General features: G+C 44.8%; 1 protein-coding gene across 3 annotated transcripts in view; it reads left to right on the top strand.

Moving 5' to 3' along the window:
* baz2a (bromodomain adjacent to zinc finger domain, 2A) overlaps positions 1–22,091 on the top strand; it is a 33,478-nt gene extending 11,387 nt beyond the window's left edge. For 2 of the 3 annotated variants that reach the window (XM_080734208.1, XM_080734206.1), the window contains exons 10-30: positions 167–389; positions 796–857; positions 950–1,015; positions 1,111–1,572; positions 2,245–2,499; positions 4,213–4,427; positions 4,544–4,618; positions 4,733–4,943; positions 5,324–5,386; positions 5,474–5,618; positions 5,727–6,373; positions 7,461–7,809; positions 8,611–8,766; positions 9,747–9,907; positions 10,369–10,434; positions 10,902–11,188; positions 11,911–12,046; positions 13,762–13,908; positions 14,550–14,824; positions 15,288–15,443; positions 19,307–22,091. In XM_080734208.1, the coding sequence (XP_080590334.1) occupies positions 167–389; positions 796–857; positions 950–1,015; positions 1,111–1,572; positions 2,245–2,499; positions 4,213–4,427; positions 4,544–4,618; positions 4,733–4,943; positions 5,324–5,386; positions 5,474–5,618; positions 5,727–6,373; positions 7,461–7,809; positions 8,611–8,766; positions 9,747–9,907; positions 10,369–10,434; positions 10,902–11,188; positions 11,911–12,046; positions 13,762–13,908; positions 14,550–14,824; positions 15,288–15,443; positions 19,307–19,475 (4,326 nt within the window). In that variant the 3' untranslated portion in view covers positions 19,476–22,091. The remainder of the gene's footprint in view (positions 1–166; positions 390–795; positions 858–949; positions 1,016–1,110; positions 1,573–2,244; positions 2,500–4,212; positions 4,428–4,543; positions 4,619–4,732; positions 4,944–5,323; positions 5,387–5,473; positions 5,619–5,726; positions 6,374–7,460; positions 7,810–8,610; positions 8,767–9,746; positions 9,908–10,368; positions 10,435–10,901; positions 11,189–11,910; positions 12,047–13,761; positions 13,909–14,549; positions 14,825–15,287; positions 15,444–19,306) is intronic. The other variant, XM_080734207.1, reaches the window with a different exon arrangement.
* The last annotated feature ends 2,066 nt before the right edge of the window (positions 22,092–24,157 follow it).

Here is a 24,157-nt window from a genome sequence, read left to right as displayed (position 1 = left end):
TGTCCGTCTGGTCATGGAAATTTAAGTGTGGATCATTGGAGAATCTTCAGAAGAACTTTTGTTCATAACAAATATCTGGAAGCCTGAATTATTCACATTAAGGAAACACATGTACTGTACATCATGTGTGCAGAAAAAGGCTGATCTGTTTTATGTTTTGGAACAGGGGAAAACCTGGGTGCTTCTGGCTAACGAGGAGGTCCCGTCCATGATCATGGCGATCACCGGTCGGCGTGGTCGACCTCCGAACCCGGACAAGGAGAAGCCGAGCAGGGTTCGAGGCCCGAGGGGCGGGCAGAGCCGACGCCCCGGCAGGCCTCCCAAACCCAAGATGGTTGACCTGCTCAGCAAGGTCGACGCCAAGCTGTTTAACAGACTGGAGGCCAAGGGTGAGTGTCTGACACTCATCTGACACAATTTACAACCTGTATAAAATGGGGCATAAGTGTAATCTGACTAATCGATTATTTCATTTTTCGTATGTGTTGATATAAAAAAAATATTATATAAACACCGGTAAACAAAAGTGTGCCGGAGGGCCAAGTAACCGCTGGGGCCTACTGTATAAACATATTACGGTATTATACAATCTACATAAATTCATTTAAAAAAATCTAAGAAAAAACTAAACTATAAAAAAAAACTATACAGGAAAAGAAAAACAACTTGAAGCTGTACTTCCAAATGCATATCAAGTGTATGGTGTCATTTGTAATTAATCCATAGTATGCAGGTTGATTAAGTGTTTTATTGTGGCTAATTGTTTGTATGGATGTTTCTTTTTCTTTTCTGTAGAAGCGCTTACGGAGGAAGATAAGGAGAAACTTGCAAAAATCAAGAAGAAAATGAAGAGAAAGGTAAGATAAGATGAAAACCATTTGAAAGAAATGTTGTAGCATTGAAATACTATAAATACTTGGATATAAACATTTTTGCAACATCCATTTAGGCGAGAATGAAAAGGAAAGAAGATAACAAGAATAAGAAGCTCAAGGAAGAGAAGAAGAAAGCCAAGGTATACGTATAGATAATGTACAAATACCCAACCAGGTCTTCGACTTGAACCTCGACCATAATAAGAAACTAAAAATCACTCCCTCCGGGTTTCAGCTGGAGAAGGAGCAGGAGGCCAAGGACCAGGAAGAGGTAAAGGCAGCAGATCCAGCCGCTCAGCCGACTGCCATCACCACCACCACCCCCCAGGCCCCGGCTATTCAGCAGCAGCAGCAGCCGGCGTCCGAGGAGTCCTCCTCCACCGCTGCTCCTCCGGAGCCAAAGAAGCCCGGCCGCCGGAGGAGGACCAAGGCCATGGAGGTTCCTCCCCCCGTGCAGCAGACGGACGAGGAGCGGATCGCCCAGGGCAAGAGGGTTCTGGGGGCCCGCAGCAAGGCCAAGGCCCTGGCCAAGGCCCAGGCGGAGGCCGCGGCGGCCGCCGCTGCCGCCGCCGCGGCCAAGAAGGCGGCGGAGCGCCGGGTCCAGGCCCAGAGACGTCTGGAGGAGAGGAAGAGACAGCAGCTCATCATAGAGGAGCTCAAGAAGCCCGTGGAGGACATGTGTCTCACCGACCACAAGGTGAGCTTTCATATTATGTTTTTCAGCTGAAATAGTTTTTTTGATTTGTTCTGCTCTATTGTATTGGTTCTCCGGGGAGGGGACCCACAGGGGTTCTTGGGAGGGTTCAAGGGGGTCCCCAGCTAAAGTAGTTGACATAGAATCACAATCAGTTTAACCAATTTTCAGATAACATTTTAACATTTTCATATACATTTGTACAAATTTAGGGGGAGTTAAAAAAGTTTGAGAACTACAGAACTGCGCTATTGTATTATTAGTGTGATGTAATCTGAACTCATAGCAGAGGATTAACTATACACACATCTAAAGCTTTTATAATTATATATATCGTCGTTGTCAGGTGGAAACCTTGTATGTCCAAAAACCGTTTGTTTTGTATTTATCATTTTAAAAAATAATTTAAGTGCGAGGTGTTGTGTGCTTGTAGATCTGCTGTTTTCACTACTTTCGTGCAAACTGCATTGTATGGTGAAGCAGGGCTTTACTTTATGAAAAAATGTACAAATTTCAAACTTGGAGATACGAGGTTTGTGCCCGACAGTGACGATGTGTAACCTCTTCGTTGATGTGATACGACAACATCTGGTCACACTTGATCAAAAAGTAGTTTATCAGATGTTCATGATATTTGATCCTTGCACCCAACCCCACCTCTCTCTCCCCCCTCAGCTTCTCCCTGAGCTGTCCCGTATTCCCGGTGTGGTTCTGTCGGGCACAGCCTTCGCACACTGCCTGACGGTGGTGGAGTTCCTCAGCGGCTATGGCAAAGTGATCGGCCTCAACGTTCCCAAGGACGTGCCCAGCCTGGCCGTTCTCCAGGAGGGCCTCCTCGGCCTGGGCAGCAGCCAAGGAGAGCTCCAGGACCTGCTGCTGAAGCTAGTGGAGGCCGCGCTGCATGATCCAGGCCTGCCACCCTTTTACCAGGTGTGTGCAACACTTTAACTGACTCAGAACGGGTACACATGATTGTGTATCATTATTTTATGCTTTAAAGGACCAGGTCACCTCTGGGACAACCAGATCTTATTTTATTGTTGTGTGGGACACGATCAACACAATCCTGAGTTATTTTTTGTGTTCAATCTGTGTTTTTAGATATTTTAGTATTTCAGCCGATTTCAGCATGCTACAACTGGTCATATGATGCAAAATGCATCATATGACCAGTTGTAGCATGCTGAAATACTAACACATCTAAAAACACAGATTGAACACACAAAAAAAATCAGGATTGTGTTGATCGTGTCCCACACAACAATAAAATAAGATCTGGTTGTCCCAGAGGTGACCTGGTCCTTTAACTATTGAAAAATAGCAGATATACAAGCTCACAGCGCGGCACCGAGTGCCGCGCTGCGAGCTTGTAGATCTGGTATTTTTGAAAAATCGTGAAAATTAGAATTTTGACCCGATTCTATAAGTGTCTTTGAATCCTTCTAAGATTGTTTGAAGAACCTATGTTTCTATATCAGCAATCTGGCTAGCCATCGTCAAAGAAAAGGTCCTTTTCACTTAACTGGAGCTCAGTTAGTCTGTTCTTGAGAGACTACTATATCAGTGGTTCTCAAACCTTTTCATGTGAAGGACACTCAAAATGATATGTATTTGGCCACGGACCCCCATCTCAAAATATCTAATTCCAGGGACCACCCAGAAGCAAAATTTGAGTTACAAACGTTCGCTTTGAAAATACATATATTCAAAGATTTGCACACATTTTCACGACTTTTTCAAAAATAGCAGATCTACAAGCTCGCAGAGTGCCGCGCTGTGAGCTTGTATATCTGCTATTTTTCACTGGTTAAAGCATTCAATAATTCTAGGCCTAAATGGGTTAAACATTATGCTCTTTGTAAACTCTACAAGAAAACTCAATGAATTGCCAATTAACACGTCATCCACTGCCAGGTATACAATTAATTAATTCAGTAGCTTCTGCCGGGGCTTTTCAGTGTTTTTACTCCATGAACCCACCAACGTCCATATGTAATCGGATTACTTCCCGTAACGCCCGACGATTCGTCTTTTCTTTCACCCAGAAAAGAAAAATTATAACCACGGCCATCCATGCTTTTGTTATGGTCCGTAAAAAAGGGCTTGTTTTGACCAAGAACGCGATCTGGAGATGGTATTCCGAGATACATCCATTTTCTTGAAATTCATTACATTGATGTGAACTGTGGTGATCATTTCCTGATGATGTCATCTCCTGATGGATTATGGGAATTTGGCCAATAGGAAACGTTATAACCCGACTTAAGTCGAGTAAGGCAGTCAACGCATGGATTTGATAACCCTACTGTGAGTAAGTGCAATGAAGCAGCAGCAATGAAGAACTTTTGATCTTTGATCTTTTATCCCACCCAGATACACACACAGTCCCCTACAAATGCATTTCCAGCTCCCCTGGATCATTTTTGATGCTCAGTTCTGTGCCCAAGGGCAATTCGTTATAGTTGATGGGCACTGTGGTTTTACAGCTGGTATACGCCCAGTGGTCGGTGCCAGGGATCAAACTAGTGACATTTAAATCACTGGTCCGCCTCCCTATGTCAAGGCCAAGCTGCAAATCCAAACTCTGTTCCAAAGAACCACGTCGCTTATGTTTTATTTTTATGCTTTCCTTCCCTCTCTCAGTCCGTTAAGATCCTTGGGGAGAAGCTGGTGGACCTGGATCTGACCCGCAGCACCGTCTCAGAGGCCCTCCGGATCTTCCTGGATTCTCGAGGATTCGACATAGAGGTGTGCAACACGCTGAGGACCAAGACCTTCCACGCCCTGCCCCCGGACGCCAAGGCGGCCATCTTGGGTTTCCTGGTGGAAGAGCTGAATGGCAGCAACATTGTGACCAGGTTCGAACAAGAAATAAGAGATCCCTTTTTATTATTATTCCATGAAAATAATTACATTTCACCTATTGTTACAGCCACAATGCTGGTATATCACTCTGTACCTTTATATATTCCAGTGATATTGACAACACGCTGGAAAACATGGCCACCTACAGGAAAAACAAGTGGATCATTGAGGGCAAGCTGCGCAAGTAAGACTGCTTATTTGTAGAGTTGTGATAATAAAGTATTTAAATAAATTCAGTAAGTCCTGTTGGAAATGTTAGTCCTCATTTGTTGTTGTGGTGGTTTGTGGTCCCTCCCAGGTTGAAGGCAGCACTAGCGCGTCGTACCGGTCGCTCTGAGGAAGAGCTCTGTTTCGAGGAGAGGAGACGGAGTGCCAGAGTGGCTGAAGAGGAGAACCTCAGCCTGGAGGAGAGTGGTCTGCTGCTGGAGAGAAGCAGCCGGCGCTCGCGCATCAAAGAAGAACGCTCACGCATCAAAGAAGAACCCAAACTCGAACCCAAACTCGAGGACGTACGTGTCCTACTCTTAATGGAGACCTTTTTGATGATCCGAATGTTTTTGTTATTGGTGTGGTTGTACAGTATAAAACACTATATAACTATAATAAAAATATATTGTAATGCGACGATTGCAACATTTTCTCAAAGCCAGATTTGTACCCATCAAAATGTCTGCTGTGTAGAAAGGTTTAGTAGATGGGTTTTATAAAGATAAGGGTAGCTATTTTGTGAACTAACCAGATGATCTGTTCGTTTCCCATGGAAACTGTTACAAACGTAAGGAAACATAACACACACCGGATGGGTCGGGACGGACAGTGACGCTATTGTGTACAGAACGAAACCATCTGTAGTGCAGCCTGCTTAAACATTGTATCTTCCTTATCGCAGAGTGAAAGTCCAACCAATGCCAGCATCCCAGAACTTGAAAGGCAGATAGATAAGCTAACCAAGGTAAGGCTCGCTCAACACAGACTTGGTGCTTTGTTGTTGTTATGAATGCTTTATGTAATGACACTCATCCCCCCTGGCTACCCACAGCGCCAAGCTTTGTTCCGTAAGAAGCTGCTACAGTCGTCCCATTCCATGAGGTCTATAGCTCTGGGCCAGGACCGTTTCCGGCGTCGATACTTGGCTCTACCTCACCTCGGAGCGGTTCTAGTGGAAGGGCCGGACGAGATCTTAAGTAGGTTTAAATTCAATTTAATTGAAAAGCACATTTTTTCTCAGGTTGGTAAATCTCTGGTGTTGCTATTCATGGTAAAACCTCTTCTCTGCTTCTCCGTCCTTGCAGCTTCAGGAGACATTCTTGTAGCCGAGGTACCCATTACCTTCTCCAAGAAAGAGCCCAAAGTGGAGGAGGTACCCGCCGCCTCCCCTCCGCCTCCCGCCCTCCCCACCTCTCCCCCCGCTGCCCCCCCTGCCGCCAAGAGGACTTCGCAGGCCTCCTCCCAGGAGGAGGAGGACCCCCTCCCCGGCACCTGCTCTCTCATGAGCCAGGCCAGAGGCCGCGGGCGGCCTCGCAAGATCAAACCCGAGGTGGAGCTCCACCTCCGCGAGGCCCGGACCCGCCGCCGGCGCCGCAGCAGCGTCCGGTCCCCGGGGTCCGAGGAAGGGCCGGGCTCGCCGGCCAACCAGGACCTCACGCAGGCCGCCTTCCAGAACTGGCTCAGCCACTCGTCGCAGCAGGACGCGGTCACCACCAACGGCACATGTTCGGCGGCGCCGGGAGGCGCCCCCGAGGGCAACCAGCCGGAGGACAGCGTGAAGGAGATGGCGGAGAAGCGGGGGCAGTGGTTCAACCTGCTCCCCAAGGAGCCGTGCGACCCCAGCTCTCTGACGGCGCCCCAGGCCCCTACCTCGCCCCGCGGCAGCACCCCGCCCAAACTCCTCCCCCAGATGCCGAGCACGCTGCCTGCTCTCGTCGCTCCACTCCTGAAGGTACTGTACGCAACGTGGCATAAGTCTAAAGCCCCTGCACGTTATATTAGTTACGCACTATTACAGTTGGTGTGTATACATTCATACTAGTACCCCCATTACTGGAGTTAAGTAAGTAGTTTTGAAGGAAAAAAAAGTAAATGAACTATACTGCCCAAACTCACTGAATTTCCTAGGTTATCGGGGTAAGACCCAAGGTTTAGAAACCTGATAGCAGTGTTGACATTTTCAATAACCAGAGAATTGCCTTACTTTGCGTATAGGCTCAGTGCATAACAGTAGTCCTGGCTATTCCAGAAGGTGGCATACTTTCTTGTTTTCCTGTTTCGGTTCATTTTCCCATCATTTTGTTATGTTCTGATTGGCTTGGCAGCAGATCTGAGCCATGAGTACATGTGACACCTTCATATTACTGAGCCTATAGAGGACCAACGTCCTGATGTCACTCACTCATCCCCTGAGTCACGCAAGTCATTTTTCTATGGAGAATAACATTGGGTCATCTAAAAATAAACAAACTGTCCCGGAGATATTGTTGAGGAGGTGGCTCTTTACCTTTTATACGATACTCAGTCACTCCTACTTGATACAGTCTGATTCTGGCGTACATTTGATTAATTCGGCAGCAGTAACATCAATGTTTTCTCGCCATCAGTTGATGCTTCATACCCTTATGAGTCAAACCTCCTCAGTTAACCCATTTAGAACGGGTACACATTTTGTGTATCATTATTTTATGCTTTAACTATTGAAAAATAGCAGATATACAAGCTCACAGCGCGGCACCGAGTGCCGCGCTGCGAGCTCGTAGATCTGCTATTTTTGAAAAGTCGTGAACATTAGAATTTTGACCCGATTCTATAAGTGTCTTTTGAATCCTTCTAATTCTAGGCCTAAATGGGTTAAAATATGGTGCGATATTAAACACGTCTATAGGAATTCGTAATGGGTTGGGGGGAAAAAAACGGGACCCGGGTAGGATGCGTAAATTACGCCAGACTTTGGAGCTCTATTGGCATGCATGTAAACCCAAGTGTTTTTGTATAAATAAATATTAATACTGTGTCTTACACCTCCCAACTTCTAGGCTGACCCCGCCCTTCCTGCTCTGCATCCTGCTGACCTGCTGACCTCAGCATCGCTGCAGGCTCTCCTCCCCACCGCCTGCCAGGCTCTTCCTCCTCCAGCTCCCTCCGCTGCTCCCGCTCCTCCTCTTCCCGCCGTCGCCGCCGCCGCTCCTCCTGGCCGCCCCGCGGCTCCTCCCCGCTCCCCCGCCAGGCCGGGCCGCAGGCGGAGGCGGGGCAGCAGAGGGAGCAGCCCCGCCCGGAGAGGGGCGCGGGCGGCGGCCAAGCGGCGAGGCCGCCCGCCCAACACGGTGTTCCAGGAACTGGAGCAGCAGTACTTCACGCAGTTGGTGGTCAAACCCATCCCAGCATGTAAGCATTAAGCCTCTGGGTTCATTATTGGTAGCTAAAACTAACGCTTTTATTGTTGGCTAAAACGGGTTCGTCATTGTTAACAATAACAAAATAACTACAATTAGCAATGGGTGGGGGGACATTTTTAGTTAGACTACTGATTGACTGATTGATTGATTGATTGATTACTTTATTAACCATTTTCAAAGGTACATACAGGGAAGTGCAGTACAATACAAGGTCTGCTAAAAGGAATATTCCAAGAAAGCCTGTGGCTTGTCTCCATTGGGGTCCTTTGTAATCAATTCATCGAAACATTTAACGACAGACAAGTATATGATACTATTTGTTCTATGCTAAAAAAAAAAACGTCATATACACAAGTAGAAATAAAGGTACAGTAAACTACTAACACTTAAATAAAAACTAAACTAATCCTTTTCCATAAAAACTAAACTAAAACTAATCCTTTTCCAAAAGATAAACTAAACAATCAAACCCACTTTGAAAACGAATCTAAACTGAAATTGAAAACAAAATATATAAACTAATACAAAAGGCTAAACTGTAATAACCTCCCGAACGTCGTCTCCCAGAACAACGTCCGTGGTTAAAGACCGCGTCGATGAGCTCGACCTCGACCTGTCAGCCAGAGTGTTTTGGCTGACGAGGCGTGTAATTATCGGCCGCTTCTAGTCTGTATTTTGTGGCCGGCCGCGGTCGACGCAACCTTCAATTTGTACGCGTGCAAAGCCTGTGATTGTCCTAGCGCGCGTGCTTGTGAGACATGGCATGATAGTTATTTTGTGTTTGTTGCAGCCATGGTGCGTGGCTGGTGGTGGATCAAGGACCCGGAGGAGCTGTACGCCACCCTGCAGGCCCTGCACCCCAGAGGAGTGAGGGAGCGCGTGCTCCACAAGCACCTGGCCAAGCACATGGAGAGCCTGGGGGACATGTGTAGAAAACCCCCCCACGGTGAGTGGTGGCGCGGTTACCACACTATACTTATTATTAGGGCATTCACCAATAGTGATTTTTAGTATTCGAATTATTCGACCTCAAAGTATTCGAATAGTCGGATATTCGACAGGACTGGTCTAACTGTCAAATATTAAGTAAGCAAGAGGCGAACATTGTGAAAATAGACGATCTACATGCTCACAACGCCTCGCGTTGCGAGGCGTTGTGAGCATGTAGATCTGCTATTTTCACAATATTTATCTGTGGAACCGAGTCACATTAATACCTACAATTCCAAGTGCTTGTCAGGGTGGGGGTCCCCAGTTCAAATATGTTTATTTTGGGGTTCACGGCCTAAAAAGGTTTGAGAAGCCCTCGTATAGAGCATTAACAAATTCATCCGCCAGGTGCATTGACAACTCATTCTTCTGACTTCCTATCTAGCCAAGCTTTATAAACTATATATGTTTTAAAGAGAAAACTATATGAAAATAAAAAATAAAGCGAATATTCGACTTCGGTGAACAACGTCGAATAGTGACTTTGATATTTGAATATTTGGTGAATGCTCTACTTATTATTACTATTATTTATTAGTGTGGTTGCCTACAGGGCAACCAGACTATAGTTCAAAGGACCTTTTCTGTTACCCTAAAATTCCATTTCGTTCAACGGAAATGTTCTGTCCCTTTTCTGATTGGACAATATGGATTTGAGGTTTGGTCAAGCTTCACGTGAATCACAATATATAGGCATCCACACTTGCAATTTCCCAGAATTTCAACCTTTTCTAGTTATTATTTGTCATACTGTATTCTCCCGGTGCAATTTTAGTTTACACAGCCTAAAAGCCAAACAGAAATTTAATTTTTATATATACATTGAAATGTTCAATCCCCCCAAAAACTCAAGCATTGATCGTCAACTAAAATGTCATGATGGTGACAGCCCTACCCACTCCCCTCATCATCTGTACCATTGTGTCCCCTGTACAGACTCCATCTTCCAGGTGAAGATGGAGGAGGGCGATGCCCTGATGGAGGCTCTGCAGCAGCCCTGGCAGGTGCAGGAGAGGTCGCTGGAGACGGACGTCAGCGCCCTGCAGTGGGTGGAGGATCTGGAGCAGCGGGTCATTGCGGCCGACCTCCACCTCAAGGTGAGAGCGCTCTACCGTGAGCTCAGACTATATGGACTGTTAACTGAACTGAATTATGACATTTTGTAGCAGATCTGCGAGCTCGACAAGGTTTTGAGCATGTAGTTCTGCTACTTTTGTTATTTGAATTTGAATACTGAAAAAGGTTTGCGGTTTCCACCCGACAGAAGGAAAGGAACCAAGAGGTCTAAGTGGGATGCAGGCTTTGAAGGTCGTTATAAACTTAGAATATAATAAGCTGGGGATTTATTAGCACGTCATTAAACCAAGGATGCAGTTGCAGCAAATGTCCAGAAGGTGGCAGAGGTGCCCTGTGATGATCCTACTGTTGGCTCAGGACACTGTTGTTACTTGATTTTATGTTCTATCTTTTATGTCAGAGTGAACCAAGACAAATTCCTACTATGTTGACATGGCAATAAAGTTATTGAATCTTGAAATGATGTGTTTTTTTTCTCAAGGTGGCTCCTCAGACTGTGAAGAGTGAAGGTGAACCTAACACAGAGACACCAGTGGTAGAATTTCAGGTAAAGTTACCTTCTTTATTAGAAAACCTTCTTTACAATTCTAATTAAATATGTACTCACTCGTTGTTTTAACTTCTCCTCTTTAAACTTAGTCATCTGCTACAGTGGTTTTCACACTTTTTGTACCCAAGGCACAAAGATGGGCGACTAAAAATCTGTTCATAGCTAAATTAGACAACCTATCTTTTCCTTTTTTAATATGCACACAAGGTTGAAAGTTTAAAAAAAAATCATACATATGGCTTTGTATAGTTCTATAGAGCAGTGGTTCTCAAACTTCTTCATGTCAAGGACCCCCAAAAATGTACAGTATTTGGCCACGGACCCCCATCTGAAAAATGTGTGCCATGGAAATAATGTCTATATTTTTAAAGCAAATTTTTACGATAAAAAAGAAATAGACGTCTGATTTCCTGTATTGTTAAAGTCTCCCTCTTCTTACTCCCTCCGGTGTTTGGCCTCCTCAGCCGTACACAGTCCCCGAGCCGGACTCCACGCGTGACGACCTGCAGTACTACGAGCACGACGCCGACCCGCGTGACGACTGGATCGTGCGCACCAAGAAGGAGTGGTCGGACCTGCCGCGCATCGCCACCCACCCCCTGGACCTGGCCGTGCTGCGACTGGCCAACCTGGAGCGCAACATCGAGCGGCGCTACCTGAAGGAGCCGCTCTGGAACGCCGCCGAGATCATGCGTCTCGCTCCCCTCACCCCAACGCCCGGGGAGGAGCCGCAGCCCATGGACGCTATGAGGTGAAATTAATTTCGTTTTTAAAACTTATCGATACAGCACTTAGCGAAAACGTCGCTGTCGGGGCAGAAAGAGCTTATCTTAAGATTTTACGTTTATATTTGTATTTATTTTTTACATTTTTTACGCACTACTTGGCCTGGGCCGCCGGCGTGGTGGTCCGTGCACCCTGTGCTGCAATGACAACCTGACAGCGTGTCGCGTGTTCGAATCCCGTTCCCGACGATCTTTGCTGCATGTCACTCCCCATTTCTATTCCCATTTCCTGGGGCATAAAAGCCCCAAAAGAATTCTTGGGGAAAAAAGGGGGGACAAAAGCCCTAGGTGACTACTACAGTGTTACACAAAATCACCAAAAGTAGCTGATCCGTAAGCTCAAAACACGACGTGCTTTGAGCTTGTCGACATTCAAAAACGATCAGTTTGGGTCATATGAGGTTTCCACTCGACAGAGATGAAAACACGCTTAGTCAGTCAAAACAAAATGAAGGTGAAAATGGGAATGGCATCCTTATTCTGGGCATGTCATTATAGGGGGACTTCCGTTTTATTGTATTCAAAACTATTGAAAGAAATGGCAGGTCTACAAGCTCGCAGTGCTGTGGCAGGCTTGTGGATCTGCTATTTTCCCGCGACAGTCATACATCTATATATACACACACATCTATATATTCTGTATGTTAACTTGCCTGTTTTTAAATATTCCTTCTCTCTCCCCATACAGTCTTGAAAGTGAGATCACCCCTCGGCTGCGAACGTGGAGGCAGGCTCTGGACCGGTGCCGCAGCGCCCCCCAGCTGTGTCTGTGTCTACTGCAGCTGGAGAAGGCCATCGCCTGGGAGAGATCTGTTGTCAAAGTGGTAAGACTTTCATGTATATGGTATCTTTGCTGTTCGTTTGCACTGGCAATATTCCTCTTTAAGTGAGTATGGTTTCCTTGTTCCTTAACTGAAACATAATGATGATGATAATGCTGCCACAGTTGTTTCTATAATTAGAGTGGGAAATTAAGTCTAGCCACCTGACAGAAAATACTGGTAAATTCTGACCGGTTGTTCACTTGTACTGAAAATATGTTAGATGAAACTGTACACTGCCAAATAAGTAGTCTAGAACAAAGTTGCAGTTAAAAAAGGGGGGACTGGAAACTTGCAACTAAGGAAAAAGAAACCAAGGCACTCTTCTGGTGAAAACTGGGATAACCCACACGTACTGGCGAGCACAGCCTTCTTCAGGGTATCCAGAGATGGATAAATAAGAATGTAACTGTGCTACTATCACCAATATTACAGTTAAGGTACCTTACCTAGTGGCTGTGTGCTGCTGCTCTATGCCAGTTGGTCCTCAATCCCGTTTCTCAATCAAATATGTCTAGGACCACAAATTAACAATATTTTGTGGCAGGGCATCCTGTGTCTCAGGGATGGCTGTGAACTGTTAAGATATCTGCCTAACAATGACATCAGTAGGCAGTAGGCACCTTTGGTCACTTCAAACAAGATTTCCAGCTTTTTTTTTTTCTTGATTTCTTTTCTTTATTTACTTTGTATTGATTCAAGAACAATGGCTTCTGTTTCAGCACACTAACTTTCCATTAGCTTGGAATTCCCTTCGATGATCTCACTATGGTTCCTGTGAAAATAAGCCGTAAGGCTTTCTAGGATCTCCTTTTAGTTGACCTTTTACCAGTGATGTGTGCTGTCATGTCACTACTTTTTTCTATTGCAAACTGCTAATAAACTCTTCAATCAATCAAACTGGTAGGCACTAGGAACGGTCTGAACACTCTGAGATGCAGTGTGTGTTAACAGAAAGGGTGTCATCTTATAATGAGCAGTAGTCCAGACCAATTAAATTAATTAAGGTGAGATTGAAAGAGATTGAAGTGCTCCTGTTTCAAGTGTTTCAACTGTTCTCCATTTAGCTGGGAACCTCCTGGAACCCCCTCAAGTTCCGCTAGAGGTCCCCAAACCCCACATTGACAACCAGTGTGATCTTTGACACTGTAACTAGAGCTGACCCAAACAGTTAGATGCGTCAAAGCTTCGTTCGATGGCACAATATTCAAACGTAAAATAATTAAATAATACACAATTATTTTTCATTTGTCAAAAATAACCGACATACAAGCCCTCAACGCGTTTCAGCACAACATGTTGAGAGCTTGTAGATCTGCTCCATTCAAAGCCACGTGATAAGTTGTTTTTCTGTTTTCTACCAGATTAGTAGATGTGGCTAAAAGCTAAGCTGGCTAACGCCATCTGCAGCCACGGTTAAAACCACACCGGGCTAAAATCAATATGTTTTGAATTTGAACTGTACAGCTAAACATGAGCACAATCCCTAACCCTGAGGTAAGTGGGGAACACAACCGGGTGGATGACCCAGTTTCTCCATATGGATATGTAAACAAACAGGTTCAAATTAGAATCGATTTTTGTCCAGAAGCTTCGACAGCCCCAAAAAAGCTTTGCAGGTCAGCTCTACTGGGTAACTTGGCACTCCACTAGCAGCATGAGGTTGAGGGGACAGGGGTTCTAACCGTCAGCACCGTGTGCTTTCTCTGCATCTCCAGAACTGCCAGGTGTGCAGGAAGGGAGACAACGATGAGTACCTGCTGCTGTGTGACGGTTGTGACCGCGGCTGCCACATGTACTGCCTGAAGCCCAAGGTCACCCAGGTGCCCGAGGGGGACTGGTTCTGTCCCACCTGCGTTGTCAAGGTCAGGACGCTTAAATAAAACCATGTTAACCTAATCACCATCAATAGACAGCCAATCTGCAATCACAGCATGCAGGCTAAGATTATAGTGGCATTTTGGAATAAGTCCTTTTCAGGCGTCGCTTTCTCCTTGGGAAATTCTCCCTTTGCCCTGTTGCAGTTGCTTTTACTCATTGACTGCTATAGGAAGAGTTGTAGCCCACCTATAAAGCTGCCACTGACAAGTTTGACAAGTTATTATTTTAATTCATTTAATTAATAATCGCGATGGTGCGCATCAGATCCGGTTCAGGAACAGGAAACGGGACGTAAGTTTGATAAAAAAAAAGAAAAAAAAACGGGTACACGTCCGCTCCCTGAATTTTGCAGGAAAAGACCCATATCTCGTTTCCTGTTCCTGCGGAAATCATGCTGACACACTTCCTGATATTTTTGGAACGGCTCAACCGTTTAATGTGCAGTCTTTTTTCGGCAATCCCGTGAGCGTGTGGATGTGCACGTGTCTTACTTGAGATGGATAATGCTGTGACTATAGTAGTTGTAAAAGGTAAAAGAAAATCGCCCCAATCCTCCTGATCTGTTTGACCTCCACGGCCTCTAAACCTGTCATTTTGTGCTCCCCTGCCCGTGTTGTTCATAAAGGAGGAAGGTGATTCGCCCAACAGCCAGCGCTCCTCCAAGAAGAGGAACCGGGTGAAGAAGAGGAGGTACGAGGACGAGAGCTCGGAGGAAGACTTGACGCCTCGCCGCACCGCCGGCATGGCCACCAGGCACAAGGACGCCCCGCCGCCGCACTCCTCCTCCTCCTCGTCCTCCCGCTACTCCGGAGAGGGTCCCGGAGGCTCGGGGGCGGGGCACTCGCCGTCCAAACGGCGCCGCATGACCACGCGGAACCAGCCCGACCTCACCTACTGCGAGTGAGTAGCTGTGGACGTGTTTGTTTGGAAATGACACTGCGCTTTTAGACTGTTTTATCTGAACACTTTCATGTTGTTAGGGGACACATCTAGGGTTGGGAACCGGAACCAACTTAACGAACCGTAATCGTTAAAATCCTAAAGAATCCCGATCCTAGACACATCCGGTCTCGTCCCACATTCAGCAGATCTACAAGCTCACAAGGCATCGCAATGTGTTGTGAGCTAGCCTTGTAGATCAGCTATTTTTGGTGAAGAGATTAGGTGTTGATGTTCTCTTGTAGGCTGACTACCAGCCTAGCAGACAAGCTCACATAAAACATGACATTATCTAGCAAGCTAAGCTGACGAACAACTGACCCAACAAAACAAGGCTTTTGGTGTCCAGGAAACGAGTTGGAAAGTTTACCGTCATTATTGACGTCAGTTTATTTTAAAACCATGGTGTGGTTGTGTTTTCCAGGATCATTCTGATGGAGATGGAGGCTCACGCAGACGCCTGGCCCTTCCTGGAGCCCGTCAACCCGCGGCTGGTGCCAGGCTACCGCAAGATCATCAAGAACCCCATGGACTTCCTCACCATGAGAGAGAGGCTGCTGCAGGGCGGGTACGATCATTGGTGATATAATATTTATATTTTCAACATTCACACAACATTCCATGCCATTGAGGAGTATGTTCGGATATTAACCCATTTAGAACGGGTACACATTATTGTGTATCATTATTTTATGCTTTAACTATTGAAAAATGGTGCCGCGCTGTGAGCTTGTAGATCTGCTATTTTTTAAAAATCGTGAAAATTAGAGTTTTTACCCGATTCTATAAGTGTCTTCCTGAAGAATCCTAAGATTTTTTGAAAAACCTATGTTTCTATGTCAGCAATCTGGCTAGCCATCGTCAAAGAAAAGGTCCTTTTCACTTAACTGGAGCTCAATTAGTCTGTTCTTGAGAGACTACTATCTCAGTGGTTCTCAAACCTTTTCCTGTGAAGGACCTCCAAAATGATATTTATTTGGCCACGGACCCGCATCTCAAAATATTTAGTTCCAGGGACCCCCCCAGAAGCAAAATATGAGTTACAAACGTTCGCTTTGAAAAATATGAAAATAAAAATTTGAAAATTCAAAGATTTGCACACATTTTCACGACTTTTTCAAAAATAGCAGATCTACAAGCTCACAGCTGCGCTGTGAGCTTGTATATCTGCTATTTTTCACTGGTTAAAGCATTTAATAATTCTAGGCCTAAATGGGTTAATTAATTGGCGGTTCTATGCCTTTGAGGAGTATGTTCGGATATTCTACTTATTAATGTTTTAAATCATATCGCGGCCTTCTGTACCGGTTGGTGTGCAAGAATGTGGTGCAAAGTACCACAAAGTGGTGCAAAGTAGCTGGCACGGATTGTGTATGTAAACTTCTGTCGTGGTATACAATGAAAATGTATATAATTTTCTGGGGGTCCATGGAACAAAATATTTTGAGATGGTGGTCCACGGCCAATTACATATAATTTTGGAGGTCCTTGACATGAAATGGTTTGAGCACCACTGATATAGCATGTATTTTTCCCCCCAGAAAACTGTGTAGAATGGCCCTCATTTCAGTAGATAAGTTGTCTGAGTCAATGTATGTGGTATTGACTCACTCAAGTTGGTTTAGCCCAGAGCCAGGTCAATGGGTCTGGGTTAGGGTGAGTAGGGTGAGTGGGCCATTGTCTCCTTCAGGCCCACAGGTATCCAAAGAAACTGAGACAACGCTCACAAAAAGGTTATTTTGGGAGCGAATTGCCCCACAATATGAGTATATTGTGATTGTATGTTATATATTTGCAATATTACACTTGAGAGTGTGCTTTACCATCATTGGCATGTCAGTGATGCTTGTGGAACTCGGCACATGAACCCTCATCGATGTGCTTTTTTCGGGAAAGGGATTTGGTATAGAGTGGGGGAAAAGGAGACGACCGAGTATAGAGCCCTGGGTTACTCCAGTCAAACAAAGTGGAGGGCTTAAGTTGAGGGCTTAAGTTGTTAGAAGTGGGTTTGAATGGCACTCGGTTGGAACCTGCCCACCAGCCGATGTCTTAAGGGTTCGAATTCACCACGGTGCTTAACCCATTTAGAACGGGTACACATTTTGTGTATCATTATTTTATGCTTTAACTATTGAAAAATAGCAGATATACAAGCTCACAGCGCGGCACCGAGTGCCGCGCTGCGAGCTCGTAGATCTGCTATTTTTGACCTGATTCTATATAGTCCGGGAAAAAAACGGTGATTTTTGGCTGAACGTGGTTTCGTCGGTAAAAGTTTTTTTCTCAACTGATTCTTGTAGCTTGGGGTCACCTCTTAACTCATTCCCTGCCAGGCCCGATAGTCCCGAGATTATTCCAATGTCTTTCCCCGCCAGGCCCGATAGTCCCGAGAATTTAAAAAAAAAAAAAAAAAAAAAAAATTATTTTTTATTTTTTTTTTTTTTTTTTAAATTTTGACCCCAAAAAATGGAGTAGGCATGATAGCAATCGCGAAATTTCATGTTTAACCCCCATAGCAACCCCATCTTTCAAGCATGGCAGCCATTTTGGCAGCCATCTTTGTTAAACATAGTGGCTGTTATCTCAGGAATGCCTGAACGGATTTCCATTCGGATTTTTTTGTTTGAAAGCTGTGAGCAAGGTGGACACACGTGGTGCATTATCTAGGCATGGGTGTGCATGATCCGTGCACACCCAATTACATGGAAGTCTATGGAGACGAATGGCAGGTGGGAGTACGGAGGTATGTTAAAATGGCGGTCAATGTGTTAAGGATTCAAGAGGATGACCAGTGATATCCATTGAGCATTTTTTATTATTAACCCCTTAATGCCTGAAACATGGGCTCCCATTGACTTTCTATACAGGAGGAAAATACCCAGAAATAGATTATTTTTCGGGGTATTTAAGGAGGATCTGAGGGGTCTAACTAGGGGTTTGTCATGATGCTGAATCCATTGCAGGCATTTGTTTTGCACAAAAAACATTCCGTGGGCTAGAAATAGCCTCAGAAAACAATACACGTATGGGTGAGTATTCATGTTAGTCGGAGGCCTTAGGGTTTTTTTTCTCGTGCTAATCAGTCTAAAAGTGCAAAATTTTGCACAGATGTAGCTCAGGGCTTGCTCTAATGATTTAGCTAGGGCGCCCAAGTCTGCGACATTCGGGGTCGCCACAGCGGCCAAATCAAGTTGGGCTCCCATCGACTTTAGTGATGAAAAGTGATGAGTAATCACTTTTCAGAGTTTTGTGGATGTTGTGGTGACCCCGAAGGTCGCCGACCTAGCTAAATCATTAGAGCATGCCCTGAGCTACATCTGTGCAAAACTTTGCACTTTTAGACTGATTAGCACGAGAAAAAAAAACCTAAGGCCTCCGACTAACATGAATACTCACCCATACGTGTATTGTTTTCTGAGGCTATTTCTAGCCCACGGAATGTTTTTTGTGCAAAACAAATGCCTGCAATGGATTCAGCATCATGACAAACCCCTAGTTAGACCCCTCAGATCCTCCTTAAATACCCCGAAAAATAATCTTTTTCTGAGTATTTTCCTCCTGTATAGAAAGTCAATGGGAGCCCATGTTTCAGGCATTAAGGGGTTAATAATAAAAAATGCTCAATGGATATCACTGGTCATCCTCTTGAATCCTTAAGAGGTGACCCCAAGCTACAAGAATCAGTTGAGAAAAAAACTTTTACAGGCGAATCCACGTTCACCCCCATTTTTCCTGGACTAATAAGTGTCTTTTGAATCCTTCTAATTCTAGGCCTAAATGGGTTAAAGCTTTGTTGAGCGTCTACAAGTACAAGTCTCTACATGAACACAATTAGCCCGTGTTCAGGGCAGGGAAGCCGGGCAGGGCAGGGAATCCTTCGGACTTGGGGCAGCACCTGTCAGTGGGGAGTAGGACGGTGCCATGGCATTGGTCCGACATCTCATCTCATAATGACTAAACGGGGAAGAAAAAAAAAGAAAAAGTGGTTTGAACAGGGCTCATCGCCATGCTGGCTTGTGGTAGACATTTTTGTCAAAATGATTTTTTTGCTACGGACATACAAAATGTGTGGCCACTAATATATTACCAGAAACACAGCCCTAAATGACCATAACAGGTCTGTAACTAATGGAACCAAATGGACATGTACGGGTCCGTATAAGGGGGTTATTGCACATAAAACATTTGAGAACCACTAGTACCAGTGGACTAAATATGCCATAGTGTCGTGGTAAATTGGTGTCTGACATATTCTGTAGTAAACCTGGAGACTTGACTTTCAGTAATTGGGTCTTATGATCAAAAACAAAATGTAGTATTTGCCACGGACGAGCACAAGTCTTGCCACGGACACATTCGTCCGTGTACGGACATATTGATGACCTCTGGGATTGAACGGAGGTGTAATTCTCTCTCTCTCTCTCTCTCTCTCCCTCTCCGCAGGTACTGCAGCTGTGAGGAGTTTGCGGCCGACGCCCAGCTGGTGTTCAACAACTGCGAGCTCTTCAACGAGGACACGTCGGAGGTGGGGATAGCGGGGCACTCCATGAGGCGCTTCTTCCAGAGCCGCTGGGCCGAGTTCTACGAGAACAAGGACAACATAAGGCCCTGATTTATGCTCGCCGAAGAGCGGCCTACAAGCTCAGAAGGACGCGGTCGCGGTCTTGCTATTCTTCGACGGAGTCGCGCGACGCAAGTATAAATCGGGCTATAGAAGCACCAGGAGCGCCCCCTCCCCCGGTGGGGGTTGGTTGTGGGTGGGCTTCCTCAGACTGTTGTGGCTCCTCTTCCCCCCCGTTACTACTTAAAGACTGTCTGGAAGATGTTCCAGCCCACCTTGTATTCTTAACATGTATAGGTATATATGTATAGATTTGATTATTTGTCCTGTTTATCGTTTTCCACTGTTGGCATCAGCTGTTTTTTAAAAGGCCCCTCCCCGAACGAACCGCTGTTGGCTTGAACTTGTTTTTCTTCTTCTGCCTGACATTCCCTCGACTAGTGGAGAGGGAGGGATCATTAACCTCTTCTTCACTTCATTCTCTGGTTCTCTTCACCTGTATGGAACCCTCCTCCTATCACTAGAGCATCATATCATAAGCAGGGTCCCCGCCGCGAGGGGGTGCTAAGGGTCTCTCAGACTGACTGTCGCTGCGTCAGGAGACTGTTTTCTGGACCTATCTAGAAGTGGAGGAGAAACCTCTTCAAGGCCTGGGCCCCCCCTTTCTCTTACCTGTTCAATGGAGATGTAATGTAACGTGGTCTTATGCCTAGAAGTAATTTTTTGGCTCCAATATATTTTTTATTATATATTCTATATATATATATGAAGATTACACATAGCTGGGATTATTTAATAGCAATAGCTTGTTAGTGAATGTGTACAGACCTACCTAAATAGAAGATGATGTTCTCTAGACGATTTATGAAAAAAAAAGGCCAGTTTAAATGACGACAAAAAAAATGAGCGTGTTCTTCTTCTTGGATTGTCACAAGTAGGCATTGTATAACCTCCACTTAAACTCTTACACACACGCACATGATTCCTCCTTTCCACACACACACACACACACACACACACACACACACACACGTGCACACCCTTCCTCTGCTGCTGTGTGAATGACACTGGTTTCTCTATAACTCATACGTTCTCAACCTGTGGGCCGAGTTTGATTTTAATAAAAGTGATACCAATAAATAAGATCTCAACCCATTAAGACCCGAGGCCGATTCTAATAATGTCTTCTAAATCAGTAGTTCTCACACTTGCTGTTCAGAAATGTTCCCCCCCAAAAAAGCAGATGTACAAGCTCGCAGCGCGGCACGAAGTGGCGCGCTGAGAGCTTTGTAAGTCTACTATTTTTGAAATGCCAACGCAAACGTCTTAAAATAACACGCAGCGCTTTCCCGGTTTTAATGGGTGAAAGTATGCTACGTTGGTTCCATTGATTCCAGGTGGAACATTGGTTGATTGATCATTAATATGAACGTGCTCTGAAGATGCAGGCAGCCATGGGTGGATGGGTTGGCCATGAATGAATGAATGAATGCGTTCCCCCCCCAAGACTTTCCAGTGGGCCCTGGTCCAGGGAAGGTTGAGAACCACTGCTGTTAACTGGAGGATTTCGTGTTTCGTCAGGTTCCCAAGGTTTTTTTGTAATCGGCTGTAACCCAAAACAAAAGCCTATTATTATTATTATTATTGCTTTGACGTACGATCAGTGGACGTGCGTCGCGAACCACATCGATCGGACTGAAATAATTCCTATTGATTTGTTACTGATTTGTTTTAACCTACAGAGCTCTCGCTGTGCTTTCGCTATTTTACACTATAATGTGTATTCAAATAAAGTTAGGAGGAAAAATCAGACCCAGTTTGTTTGAGCGGTGCAGGCTGCTGGGTGGCTGCAGCTGCTGTTGCCGTACTCATACGGACAGACAGACACACACGGTCAAATGTAGGAGCGGCAGTGGACAAAGCAAAATTTTCTGACAAATTAACCGCTGATAAAGGAGCATCAAGACGCCGCTCTCAGTTGATCTAAAGCAAAATACGAATATGATGTGAAACTACATCTAGATATTAATATTTCCAGTTTGTTAACGGGTCTGATGGGGCGGAAAGCACTGAAAGGTCTGTCACGTGGAAAATGATAGTCCTGTATGATGTACCGGGTCGAAGGACAAGACGTAAAATGGCCCCTTTTAAGACTGAAGTCCACACAACTCAAAAGATTCTGCCCATTTTATTCCGTTTTTACATTCCTCTTTTTTTTTCTTATGTTTTTCCATCTGTACAAGGGCCAATCTACACATTTGTACGGGAACAGTTGGTGTGTCAATGAAGGCGACTAGGATGACTCCGCAACCTGGATTTTTATTTAAGCTAGTTTCTTACACTGAAAGCAAAAATCGGTTGGTAGGAAATAACACTTTGATGTTCCTTGTTACACTGAAGGGACAGTGCTGTTTTTCAAATAAATAAAAAAACGAAATAAAAAAAGGAAAGAAAAAGATATTAAAATGAAAAAAAACAAACGTGGTGTTTAAGTGAAATTTTTAACAATGTACAGTTTTTGTGACTTTAAATTTGTTCCTTTCTATATATATTTTTAGGACCAATTTATCATTTTTAAGAGGAGGTATTACAAGACTATGTTGTATCAAAGGTGATGTTAACATGTGAGCATCTGTAGAATGTACTGTGAGTTGAATAAAAAACACATCTAGTAGAGCGGATTCGTTGTCCACGGCCCCTTTTTCCTACACGTTTTCAGTGTGATCTTAGCACCAGTGGTGGAAAAAGTACTCAAATGTTTAACTTTAGTAAATATATTAATACTGCAATGTAGAAATACTGTTAGGGCACGGTCACCAAAGTATGGCTGGTGGGCTGATAAAGTCTTTTTGTGCTCAGCCAGCGGATTTTCCCAATAACCAATGCCAACCGTGTAATGGTGAGTGGTAGCACCGCCTTCCCTGCATTCTCATTGGCTGAATGCAAGACATGGACACCGGACACGCCGCCATTACTTTTTTGAGAAAACAATGTGACCAGGCACGTGCACACATAGACATCAAAGTGGGCTTGAGCCCCTGCCCTTTTATCTGCCTATCCGCCCCGTTTCCATGCCGTACCTGAAGGCAGCATTCAAGAGAATTGCCTTGTCCAAACTCTCCTGAACTTGAACGCAGCATCATAGCCTATGTTGAAAGTTGCCCTATCTGTGTAGAAATCAAGCATCAAAAATAGCCGACAACTATTTTCGATATTTTGAGAAATTTCAGCCCCTGCCTCTCTAACATTCTCTGCACGTCCCTGGGTGTGACCGTGCCCTTACAAGTAAAAGTCTGGAATTCAAAATCTACTTGAGTAAAAGCACAAAATATTGGTTTCAAAATGCCCTTACAGTACCAAAAGTAGAAGTACTCATTATGCAGAATGTCCCATTTCATATATTTAAATTATATGAAATGTATACAAATCTTTTGAAAACGGCAGATCTACAAGCTCACTAATGCTTGTAGTAGAGCTTGTAGTGGTGGGGAAAGTACTCATACGTAAGTACATGTATGGTATTCAAAATTGACTTCAGTAAAATTACAAAAGTATTTCAAATGTATGAAAATAGCAGATCTACAGTACAAGCGTCTATTTACCCATCCTATAACAACCAGGAGCAGTGAGCGGCCGTTGGATTCTACAGCACTCTTGGGGTTAAGAGTGTTTCTCAGGGACACACATCAACATTGCTGGCCTGGAATCGTACCTGGGCTCTGGCTCGTCCAAGTAACCACCCAGCTATGGCCGTCCTCATGCTTCAGAACGGGTACACATTATGGTGTATTATTATTTTATGCTTTAACTACTGAAAAATAGCAGATATACAAGGTCACAGCGCGGCAAAAAATCATGACAATTTGAAATTTGACCCGATTCTATAAGTGTCTTTTGAATGCGTCTAAGGTTTTTTGAAAAAACTATTTCTATGTCAGCAATCTGGCCGGAAAGGTCCTTTTCACTTAACATTTAACAGCTCGGTTAGTCTGTTCTTGAGCGACTACTATGTCAGTGGTTCTCAAACCTTTTCATGTGAAGGACCCCCGTAAAAAAGAATTCATATCTCAAAATATTATAGTTCCGAGGACCACCCAGAATCAAAATTTGAGTTACAAAATACGACGCGAGGTGAGTTGACAACACACCACACAGTGTCTCACTTCAAGAGCCCGTGAAGGAAACGCAGTGTCTTGCGGTTGTCACGTCCTGGCTGTCTGAAGCACATGCTGCTGGGAAGGCCTTGCCTTCAAAACCAGCTGGTCGGGCACTCTCTACACGGCTGCAGTGTGTAGCTATTACTGTACACCAGGGTTCCCCAATAGGCGGCCCGCGGGCCATTTGCGGCCCGCGGTGGGCTACTGTCTGGCCCCCACCAACCCCTGTAATACTGGTGGTGTAAGAGCAGCAACAACACTAGTATATCGTCGTTGTCGGGTGGAAACCTTGTATCTCCAAATGTGTACGTTCTTTTGCAAATCATACAAGGCCGTTGCGCAAAAGTAGTGAAAACAGCAGATCTACAAGCACACAACGCCTCGCGGTGCGAGGCGTTGTGTGCTTGTAGATCGGCTGTTTTCACTAGTTTAAATCATTTTTTAAAATGATAAATGCAAAACGAATGGTTTTGGACATACAAGATTTTCACCCGACAACGACGCTATCTGAACTCCGCCGCCCCCTGCAATGTTGTGGCCCTCGGCTTGGTACCCTAGACTTAATTCGGGAAAACT

The sequence above is a fragment of the Nannobrachium achirus genome (genome assembly GCF_963921795.1).
Source record: "Nannobrachium achirus genome assembly, chromosome: 9".
NCBI lineage: Eukaryota > Metazoa > Chordata > Actinopteri > Myctophiformes > Myctophidae > Nannobrachium > Nannobrachium achirus.
The sequence above is the reverse complement of the archived record's forward strand: the minus strand, read 5'-3'. Positions and strand labels throughout refer to the sequence as shown.